Source organism: Corythoichthys intestinalis, chromosome 4, assembly GCF_030265065.1.
Source record: "Corythoichthys intestinalis isolate RoL2023-P3 chromosome 4, ASM3026506v1, whole genome shotgun sequence".
NCBI lineage: Eukaryota > Metazoa > Chordata > Actinopteri > Syngnathiformes > Syngnathidae > Corythoichthys > Corythoichthys intestinalis.
In genome coordinates, this window is record NC_080398.1 from 34,080,578 (window position 1) to 34,092,912 (window position 12,335).

A 12,335-nucleotide genomic window follows, 5' to 3' on the forward strand; every position below is an offset into this window, starting at 1 on the left:
ATCAACAGCGATTGACCTCCTATTCATTGTGACTGGGACGGCCTGGCAGGAAATGATCGCTGCCAGCTCTCCCAGTCAAAATTAATTGAACGTATTGCAGGAAATGAATTAAGTGTGGCAAATAGAAAATGGTCGATAGTCCTTAAACTTTCCCACCACGCTCCGCCCACATTCATTGACAAAAAATCTATTATTTATGACAGTTTTGGTTTATACATATGTGGTTGGGATTTCCCAAGAATCAGGCAAAAAAAGGCAACATTTGTTGGAAAATGAAAAGAAAAAAAACATTCTTTTTTTCAGGTGTAGCTTAGAGACTTTTTTATATGTCTACACTGGTTTGACATAATGTTTTCCTCAACAATGACGATAACAAAAAATATTTTGTTGTCGAACAGTCTTTTCATGACAATGATGAGCTAAAAACGTTCCTTGGGAAACTAAAACATATTGAGACGAATCCCAGTTTTCGTCTGACGAGACGAGAACGAGATGAAAATGTGCCATATGTGCAGTTATATGTTCACAATGTGTGACATTTTTTTTATTGTATGTGTAGTTAACCTGCTTCATAGTAGGGTTTGGTTGTGTCACTAATGTGACGTGCTGTGCTCTCCCGCCCCACACACACACTCACTGGTGTCTTCTCCAGGCTCCAGACTTGCTTGTTTTGAAACAAAAAGTTTTCTTGTCTTGGCTAGAGAGAATATGCCATGTTGCTTTAGCCTTTAAAGGTCTGTGCTGAGTGATCATCATACACTAAATGTAACTTATTGCGTTAGCATAGCAGTCACGTTAGCATTAGCATTTAGCGTCTTAAACTCTAGGACAACTTTTTATTTTATTTTATTTTACATAGAGTTTGTGGCGTCCAGGTGGGTTTAATTACAGGTAGTCCCTAGGTTGCGAAGTACTCAACTTACACGATTTTTGTCAAGACTGAGATAACGAGGCGGACTCCGCTGCGGAGTTCTGGCAACAAAAACTTCATTGAGAAAACAAAGGTTCTTCCGCTGACATGCGGGGATGAGGAAAAGTACAAACATAAAACGCTCAAAATGAAGGAAAAAGCCAAGACAACTAAGATCAAAAAGTCAAACACAAAGAACTCCAAAAGGAGGATAATATCTAGACAACTAGGATTGCTACAAAAGAAGGCTGACGAGATCAGCATGGGTGTAAGACACTACTGCACAAGACAAGGGAAATTCAGGCAATATATACACATCAGGTAATGGGGAACAGGTGGAAACAATAGGCGATTAGGCGACATAAGGAAGCGCAACTACACAGACACGACGAGGCTGAAGCCTTCAAAATAAAATGGGAAATGACATGACAATTTCAACTTTACGATGCCGGAGTGTCGTACACCTTTTTGTATTTTTTTTTTTTTTTTGTTTATTTAAATTTTGCTTTTTGTGTTGTGATACATGCTTTTATTTTGGCGCAGGAAGCACAGAGCAGGTAGTACTTCCACACACGAGAAAGTCGCGGAGCCGAGAGAAAGAGAGAGGGGAATGATTACAGCTGCAAGCCTGAGCGCAGATTTGTTGCTTGTGAAGAATCCTCAGAGGCAACACCTGTATATTACACCTTTTGTACTGTTTATTGTGCGTTTTGAATTGTGGTCAAATACTTGGGACGAGTTTATGTGATTGTTTTTGATGATGTGTGAATGCTAACTGATATATGCTAATTATTTGTTTGTTCATCATTTGGATTGTTATTTTATGTATCAGCAGCTAGTTATAAACCGTAATTTGAATCGCTGTTATTGAAGATGAAAGTGATTTAATTTCATGTTTTAGTTCCATTCTGCAAGCGTTGATGTGATGAGCAGCAGAAAAGTCAGCAAACCACACGGGCATCTGACATCGTCATTTCGGAGCTTAGCTCTGTGTTTAGCTAGGACTTAGCTCCAACGTCTTGGCGAAGACAAACAATGACGTATGATACGTGTTTTTGGATAGTTATTTTGAGATGTAGGGGGTATTTAGGGGTACTTAAAGGGTTAATTCCGATTACCGCGGAAATTCGGGTTAAATCGCCAGTGTAGGAACAGGACTCGTTCGTAAAAAAATGATGTACTGTTTTTAAAATAATGTACTGTTTTCCTGCTGAGTTTGTATGGTCATCACAAAGATGACGTTACAGTTATGGGCTCGTCTGTCAATGTTCATTTGAAATTTTTGGAAACCTTTATTTATTTTTGGACTAAAACTTGAATTTTATAGACAATAACATTTTTGAGTACCGTAATTGTCGACTAAAACTAGACGAAGACGAACACTGCTACCAAATTTCACATTGCTTGGTGAAACTGGTTTTGAAGGCTGGAATTTGGATGACAATTTCACAATTTTTATGACAAAAAAACAACAACTTTGCAGCCATGCTTTTCTCGCACACACAAAACAAAAGCGAACTTTATCACAATTTAGTCTTAGCGTCGATAGAATGTTGAAATGTTGTATCATCCAGTAAAATTCGTAGGAAAAGGGCAATTTTGAAGGGACCGGTGAGAAATCAGGCCAAAATGCCGGACACATTTTGATTAGTTATGATGTTATTTTCTTATTTCTGGACTCACCTCAACCTCCAGAAAATCATGCAGCTTCTTGCACGTGGCCGAGAATGTCTCGGAAGTGCCGAACTCAAAGTACCACAACTTGTTCTTTGTTCTAAGGGAGAAAGAGAAAGAAATCCATCTCATGACAGGGGCGAGTATCTGTAAAGGCGGATCTTTTGTGAAAAGGGATTTCCTTAACACCGGACAGGAAATACATTGCTGTGACATGCGCGTTATTAATCTCTACTGAATACAATATGCGCACCATTCGTCACATATTGAAGGATGACGATGAATGTGGTTGGAGGAAAGCGCGAGCTGAGGATCAATGACCTAACCATCTGCCTATGCACTAACTGTGTGTACAGTAAATGAGAGCATGGGAGGGGGGCGCCAGGGGCCCATTTCATACAAAATATTAAAAATATGTCAAGTAGTTTTCATGATTATATATCAGAATATCTTCAATTAAATAGTGCTCATTTTATATTTTGATATTTAATTGTTAATTAATCATCCCAATAATTAAATATGAAATGACATGTTGATATTTTATTATTTATAATAAAACAATTACATCAGATTAAATTATCAAGTTTGTCATCCTTAATCTAATGACATCATGTAAAGTTGAAACAACAGCGGTCCGAAAAGCGGACCTTGTGGGATTCCACTTTGCGACATTCCCGGAGTCCGATCGATGGCTGGACCAGCGCTAATCCAAAATAGGAATTCTAATTTCACACAATCATCTTTCCCCGAGATGCCAAAGAGCGGAATGCCATTTATCTTCCGGCATGAAGGACGCACACAAAAAAACAAAAACAATGCTGACACGCAGAAGCGAATCCAGTAAAGAATGGCCCCGACATGGGGGATGTATTAGTATAAGCAGAGGAACAATCACTGAATTATTGATTCCCTCATTAGGACTTTTGTCAGGACCATTTAGCCACTTTATAGATGGGCTTTCATTAGGTCCACTCGCAAGCTCCAGCCACTCACGGCTGATTTATCGCGCAGTCAATCGGCACTGTAGTTGCCGTATTTGTCCGTAAACAAATAAGGACAGCGTATTCAAAATGGGTGGTTGCTGATTTGGGGATCAAATCAGCCCCGGCGGCAGGTGCAAGACTACTATTACTAAGAGTTTACACCCATGTTAAAATTTTGTGAAGTAATATAAATCATGTCAATTTTTTAACTGTAAATGTAACCTGTAACGCAATAAAAGTAAATCCAATGTTAATCAGTTCATAAAATGTGAGCATTTTGAGCAATTTATGAAATGAAAAAAACACAAAAACATAGCTTCTTTAACTCATTCATCATCATGAGAGACATCCTATTCATTTGAACGGGGGTGGGGGTGGGTGGGAGCAGTGAATGAGTGGTATATACTGTACATATTTTTTTTTATCTTAAAACTTCATTATAAACTTTATTATAAAAAGCATCACCATATTTCTGACTTTAGTGACTTTTGTCCCTTTCTTTTCTCATTGTATTACCAACTTTGCAAATTTGACATACCGTAATTTTCAGACTATAAGCCACTACTTTTTTCCTACATTTTGAATCCTGTGGCTTTTAGTCCAATGCGGCTTATTTGTTGATTTATTTGGGTTAATAGGTAACACTTTATTTGACAGCGGCGTCATTCGACCGTCATAATTATGACTATCATGGGCATTACTGAATACTTATGACAGATAACCCTAAATGGCATCTGTTATAAGCATTCATTAATGCTCATGACAGTGTCTTGTCATAATTATGACAGATAACACTAAATGACATGTTAAAAGAATTCATTAATCTTCATGACAGTGTCATGTCATAATTATGATTGGCTAATGAAAGTCTTACGGCGCCACTGTCAAAGTGTTACCGAGGACTAAAACTAGTAATTAATGTATAAACTGAAACATTAACAGAAGAAATAATTAGCACAGAAAATGAATTTTGATTGTGATTTACGTCTGTAGCGCTGCAATGCATGCTAGGAGGCATGTTGGACAACAACAGTATTGACAGCAGATGGCAGCGGTGGTTGACTGTCTGCCCAAGGAAGCAGTGATGGCCAAATTAAGCTTCTTGAAGCAAAGAAGCTTTGCAGCCAATTGGTTCAAAGCTTCATGGCGGTTCATTTAGTCTTATGACAGTCATATGATGCCGCTGTCAAATAAAGTATTACCGGTTGATATTTTTTGGTTTAAATATCCCATAATACAGTGAGGACAGCTGCGGCTCGTGTCAAACCTGGTGCGTGGCGGCTTATAGTCAGGTGCGCCTTATAGTGTGAAAATTACGGTAAATAGTAGAGGTGGGAACCTCTTGGTACCTCACGATATAAGATTTACGATACAAAGCTCACTATAACGATGATCTCACGATATGGTGATACAATGATTATCAATAGATTGGTAAGGAAATCATTCTAGAATACTCTACAAAACTGATAAACAAAAAAAGTTATTTTCATCCTTCTGCTGTAAGTTTATCGCTAGTAGACCTCCAATCCATTTCAACTGGGAGGGTGGCAGCGAATGAACCCCTCCCACTTCAAACGGGTTCCTCCCACTTCTATGGCCGTCGGTGGAAGCCAATGCCAGGCAACGAGGTAGTTGTTGATTTTCAGTCTGTTGATTTTGGAGCATTTCAGGGTCACTTCCAGTTGATTTTGGGGCATTTTATGGGTCAATTCCTGTTGATTTTGGGTTACAGAACAGGAAGTGACCTGGAAATGAATAGGCAGTAGGCCTGAACGATATATCGTTTAAACATCGCCATCGCGATGTGCGCATGCGCAGTAGTCCCATCGCAAGGACGTGCGATAGTTTTTTCATTTCATTTTTTTAAATCCACAAACGTTTGTTTTGAGGAAGGAGCGGGAAGGAGAGCGCACAGCCTCTCATCCCATTCCCTCCAACTCGCAGTCATCGGCTCCTCCCCCTCCCCTGCTACAGCGGAGTGGAGGGAGGAGGGGCCGAACAGCAGAGCGGAGGGAGGAGGGGCCGTTTTCAAAGTGAAAGCAAGCAACACGTTGAATAGGGAAGACTGTCTCCAAAAGGAGTTTTGGAAGTATTTTGGCTATCGACAAGAATATAAGGAACAAAAAACAGCCCTGTTGACAGTGCCTCGCCATGGTTGCCTCAACAAGAAGTAATCCGTCGAACATGTGGGACCATTTAAAACGCAGGTATCTATGCATTCCTGCTACGAGCTTCCCATCAGAGGCTTTTTAGTACAGGTGGGAACATTGTTACGTGCCAACGTTGTTGTCTCAAGCTTGCAATGGTGGATAAACTAGTAGTCTTGGCCAAAAACCTATGAGACCCAGTTGAGAATTGCTGAGCAAGGAAGGTGGACGATATGCAGACAAATACATAACACAGCTGCAGGAATGTCTTTTCTTCTTTTTATTCATGTGACAGCTATCAGGAAGGCAGGAAATTTGGGAGTTAAAATGGTTCTGTTATTCATCAGTTATTTGCTGTTATTCAGTTCAATTATTTACAAGTTCAATTGAGTTTCTGTTTCTTTTATATTTAAATTAATTGTAAATCGTATTTTTCAAATAACTATAGTACAGCTGCACATAAAGTTTTGATACTTAATATTTTTTAAATATTTTTACAACTTTGTTGCAGTTTTGCAGTTTTATATTGTTATATTTTGTGTAAACAACTCAGGGGACTAATGCACTAGCACTTTTATTTGACAGATTTAATATTTAAGTTCAAATATGTTGACAACTTTATTGTTTTACTGAGGTTTTTATTTATTGTTATAGTTTGTGAACAACTCTTATTTGTCATATTTAATATTTTTGTTCAACTATGTTTACAACTTTGTTGTTATTTTACAGAAGTTTTTATTTATTGTTATATTTTGTCAAAAACTTAGGGGACGAATGCACCTGCTCTTTTATTTGTCATTTAATGTATTTGCTGCTGTTGAAGTGTCAAATATTGTGTTCAATAAATTATCTATTTTGTGCAGACATTGCTTCCTGGATCCCTTCATAATAATACAGCAATCTTAATCATTCACAAATGAAACGGTATTATATGAATACACTGTGGTCACGGTGTGTCATGCAAAGTATTTCCAAACAGCTATTCAAGTCATCTAGTGAAAATTTCTTTAAAAAAAAAAAAATTATATATATATATATATATATATATATATTTTTTTTTTTTTACTATCGCAATATAATATCGCAATATATTGCACACCTCAAAAAAATCGCAACAATAGTTTTTTCCAATATCGTTCAGGCCTAATAGGCAGTGACTCAAACTCAACGGGAAGTTACCTATAAATGCCCTAAAATGAACAGAAAGTGACCTGTAAATGCCCCGAAAATCAGAAAGACTGACTGACAATGATATGTGAACGTTCATTCGTCCTTCCCAGTCTTATTGGATTGGGCGCCGAGCGCCGTCATTGGCAACCTGAAAGTTGACTGGTTACTTATTATTATTTTTGAAAGCACTGACACTTTTTGAAAATGATATCTCGATTCTTGGCATGAGCGAATCGATAACCTTTTGGGATGCATAGTATCACAATATATCACCATTTCGATATTTTTTCACACCCCTAATGAATAGGCTAATCATTTCTTCCGGTTCATATTACAAACTTATCCTCCAAGGTTGATCATAACTTATCTTGAATACATAAATCAAAACTGACATAAAGTATGAAACAGAATGCATAAATTTTGCTTTCCATATGTTTCACCTACTGGCGGCGGTAATAAAATAAAAAATATTAATACTCAAATTTCAATGCCGGTGACGACGACTGATGCCCAATTAATTTTTATTTAAAATCATGTTAACAGAAAATTGAGTGTAAGGAAAATGTGTGGTCAGAAAAGGTTCTCTTGCACAGTTAAAATGGATTGGACATCTATCTGACAGCCATTTAAGTTAAATAACTGCTTAATCAATCATTATTTAAATGTTAAAATACGACATTACTTTTTATTTGTAATCAAATGTGGCCTTTGAGCACCTGTTTTTTTAACCGACATATTTTTTTTTAACCAAACAAATCATAGTGATGCTCCACAAGCAAGCAACAGCAGAAGAAGAGAGAGTATGACAAGAGGGCCACTCCTGTCGATTGGCACCACTTAACCTAACAAGCTAACACCATGGCAACAAATCACCCGGCGTCCCTGTTCATTAGATAATTAGCAGCTGGATGGGATTGTCATTTGTTCCCTGACGACTGACGCCAAACACGGGATCCATCACGGGGAGCGGCGGTGGGCTTGTTCCTACACTAATGACCAGCAGTCTCATTATCGCCGTACAAGGTAAGCATGTGTATCTTTTGTCCGGTGGACCTAAGATAACACGACCACAAAAAAACACGCAAATAAAATCTTCCAAACAAATAAACTCAAATGAATCGTCTGCCTCTACTTTGACATAGACAAAAATAAAACTGCAGCATCTCGGTGGTACATCATGCAAACTTAATGATGCTTCCCATGGGAGCTTTCAGGAGACAAAAACAATGTTGCTCAAATAATAAAGCGGGAGAAACCTCAAAAAAAGAGTATGTGTGATTGGTCATGCAGTGTATCAACGCAAAGCATGTGATGGCAACTGCTCGAGTGTGTCGAGCGATAGATAGAAATCTGTAGTAGTAGTAAAAAGTCAAGTCTAGATAGCACAGCACTGTACTGTCTTTACGAGTGTTTTGTCTTAAGAACAGCCTACCTAACCCTAACCCTACCTAAAACCTAACCCTAAACCCTAACAAACACAAACCAAACATCAACGTCTATATATTTCTGAGACCCTAATCTCAAATATCACTTGGTTGCTCGGTCATCCAAACAGATGTCAGTGGCGATGATCTTGCGCATGGCCTCACCGCCCTAAGGCACCTTTCCCTGCACTTTACACTACACGCACTGAACACAACACAGCTTTCATTGATTTTTCTGTAGCGCTGACACTTCATCTAACCCACAGTGATCTACGACCTTATTCTAGCACTAATTTGTTCTTGATCAGAGGTGATAAATATCGCATTGACATAACCAACTGTTTCCGCGCTGCATCACTGCACCGTCGTGGTGTTATAGCGCCACGCCGCCTGTAGCACACCGGGTCCACTTGGCAGTTTGAGGAACGACTCGAGCTGCGTTGTATCGGAGAAGTATACTTTCGTTTTAAAAAGGAGCATGTCAATTTTTTAGAGACTTTCGAAAGAGCGTTAACAAAATGTGATGGTGAGATGTTGCTCAATTGGTCTGATATTTTAGTGCAAAATTGTATGTAATTCATTCAATTTATCCGATTTTTCAGAGCGACAAAATATGTGAACTCAGAAAGAGTCCAAGATAGAAGTCATCATGTTTAAACTTTTAGAAATTCACATTTCATCATAAACTTTCCATTAAAATCTTGGTGATTCAGTCTTATTTTCGTCAACGATAACAAAAATATTTCATCTACGAACAAGACAATGAGCTAAAAACGTCTTGGAAGGCTAAAACATAATGAGACGAATGCAAATTGTCGCCAGTTGAGACGACAACAAGACGAGAATGCACCACAGTTTCCGTCACGTTCACATTTTTATGTGGGTTAGCCTGCATCATAGCAATATCTGGTTGTGTCACACAAGTGTCCTCCCCAGGTTTGCTTGTTTAGAGACACACATGGCAAGATTTGTTGTCTTATATTGGCAAGAGAAAATATGCACTGCTGATTGATCATCACACACTAAATGTAACCCGCAGCGTTAGCATGGCATTGACAATCGCATTAGCACTAGGCTAATGCTAACAGCACGCGTCATCTTGAACTCTTTTTTTTTAACATACAGTTCGTTGCGTCTAGGTGGGTATGATTAATTGAAAATAACGAAGTTTTCCCGCTGAGTGTGTATTATCACCAAGATGGCGTTGTCCATGTAGATGCTACAATATGTGCTTGTCTGTCAATGCTCATTCAAAATTGTTGTAAACCTTTATTAATGTATTTTAGATAAAACTTTTGAATTTTAGACGAAAACATTTTGAGTAAATGTCAACTAAACTAGACGATGACAAACACATTTTAAAACTACTAAAATATTACTAAGACTAATAAGTATTATTGTTCAAAAGACTAAGATAAAAATTAAAATGGATGCCAAAAACAACACTGGTGATTCAAAGGCCTGTTTTCGTAAAGAAATCCTCGTGAAATGTTAAAAAAATAAATAAATAAATCACATTTCGCAAAAGATAATCCCCCTAGACATCATAAATGATCTCCAAAGCAACTGCTTATTTCCATACCTTTGTCAATATACATCTACTTGGAGAATCCCCAATCAATGGGTATCAGTATACGGATTTCCAGTTGCCAATTTTATACCCAATTTATTGATTCTACGTCCTAATGAGCCTAAATTGGGCAGGAAATGTGTGAAGATTAATCATTAGGTATTTGCAATCAAAGTTCCAAGTCTCGGGCATAGGGAGTTAAACTGACCTCTGATTGGTCTATTCTTCACGCTCAGCGCGTTGAATTTATTGTTGAAAAAAAAAACAATTTTTCTGCTGATTTTCAAAGAAAACAAAATCAATTAAGAGGATTTAATGTCTCTGTCGAAGTACACAAAAGTTGCTGGCAGTCCGAATCAGCTGACAGATTGCCATTTGGATCTTGCAATAAGTGCATGGCATGCATGGTTTGGACGCGAGTAGGCATGTACTGGTATCAGATTCTGACGGTATGATTGATAACCTTAAGTAAAAATATCACGGTTTCACGGTATTGCGATTACAGTTCTAAAATGCGTTACTTTGAGATACAGTGGGGAGAACAAGTATTTGATACACTGCCAATGGGTTTTTGCCATTGGCAGTGTATCAAATACTTGTTCATTGGCAGTGTATCAAATACTTGTTCTCCCCACTGTATATGAATTTTAAAAAATCAATTGAACACGATTTCTAAATTTACTAGCAAATTGGAACATAAGTATAATGTAAAGATTATTTTTAAAAATAACTGAAATATTCTAAATAAAATGAAAATAAATGCAGTCCTTTAGTGGAGTGTAAACCCACAGCCACAGCTCAACATTATAACCATTATTTTCCATCAAAGCATGTGTGTATGACTCGAATGAAGTTTACATTATATACACACTCTCTTTCTCAACACAGACAGTTGCCAAAGAGGAAAAAAAAACAAATTTTACCACCGCTAGTCACACTAAACACACTGGAGTTAACTCCCGTACCTGGTGGGAAACGTTCATGATAATGTTTACTAACCTTTAATTTTGTATAAATGCGAAATCTATTGGCGGTATTGCCTCCTCAGCAGCCAACCTCTGCAAACATGTTTTACATGTCGGTTGGCCCTCCTTGTCTAAGCCACGGCCATCTGTAACTTTTCTGTAGCCGAAGTATTCCCATACCTGCGATTTTGTTTTCTTCGATGGGGTGGGGGAAGTTCAGGAGTTTCACTTCCTCCATCCATCGTGTAGCACAGCTGACTCACTGACACTGACAAACAACCAGTGGGGGAGGGTAGAGAGTTGCATTTTTGGGACATAAAAAAAATCGCAAATACCGTGAGGACAGTATGACGGAAGATTTTTGTGGTTTTGAAACAGTGACGTTTTCATACCACCGTATACCTTGAAACCGGTTATCGGCACATGACTAGACGTGAGTCAATCAATCAAACCCTTTAGTTGTTTTTGAGGTTCAATGGCACCATTTCAGAATGGAATTGAAATGGAGGGGAAAAAGTTACAATACATTGAGGCAGGGGTCCCCAAACTACGGCCCGCGGGCCAGATAAGGCCCGCCTCCACATTTGGTCCGGCCCCCTGAACAATACCAGAGAGCATTTTGAATTTTTTTTCTTCTTTTTTCTCAATAGTGTTATTTATTTCCTGGCCTTTTTCTGTGAAGAACTCAGAGAGGATTATTTGGTTATTATCTATTTAATTAACCCTTAGATGCATAAGTGGGTCAAAAATGACACGGTGAGATTGTTTTCTTAAAATATCTTTGGAATGAAAAAATGTTATCAATTCATATTCCAGGTATTCCTCAAAAAACATGTTTTTTATATAATGCCATTCAATTTTTTGATGAACTTTTTATACATTTGAAGAGATTGTCATTTTTGTATTACTACCCTAAGCTTCCACAAGTGGGTCAAAAATGACCCACATGCATTTTCTATGGAATCCAATGGTAATCTTTCATTCTTATCAACTTTGGCTGTCAGGAATAAATTTACTGTGGACCACACAGACTAGGTATGTAAAAAGTGACATCCCTTAAGAAGATTATTTTACACAGCAAGCGCTGATACGTGTACTGTAAGTATTATGTCAATATATTATTTTGTGTGTGTGTCTTTCATGACTCTTTATTATTATTTATCAACAAATTAACCTCCTTCATAACTAGCTAGCTAACTAAGTCTAGGTTCATACCACAGGTCCTTATGCAAAATTCTGATTCTTTTTTTGTCATGTCTGCTTTCTTTGGCGTACCCGTTCAGACTGCCTTTGTCCATTGAGCCTGTTCAAGTATCACACATGCGCTCTAATTCGCAGTACAAGATGCGCTGAGCAGGGAGCAGAGAGAAAAACGAGCATTGTCAGGCTTATTCTCAACTCATTTTATTTTTTTTATGACTGTTGTCAAGCCCGCTGCTTCCCCAAAAGCCGCGTTCAACCTAGGCGCTGACGCTAATGCACAGCTGCACCG

General features: G+C 38.1%; 1 protein-coding gene across 2 annotated transcripts in view; it reads right to left on the bottom strand.

The window, feature by feature from the left end:
• Positions 1-12,335, bottom strand: part of dgkb (diacylglycerol kinase, beta) — a 150,259-nt gene that overhangs the window by 26,931 nt on the left and 110,993 nt on the right. For both annotated transcript variants that reach the window (XM_057833809.1, XM_057833808.1), the window contains one exon: positions 2,594-2,684. In XM_057833809.1, the coding sequence (XP_057689792.1) occupies positions 2,594-2,684 (91 nt within the window). The remainder of the gene's footprint in view (positions 1-2,593; positions 2,685-12,335) is intronic.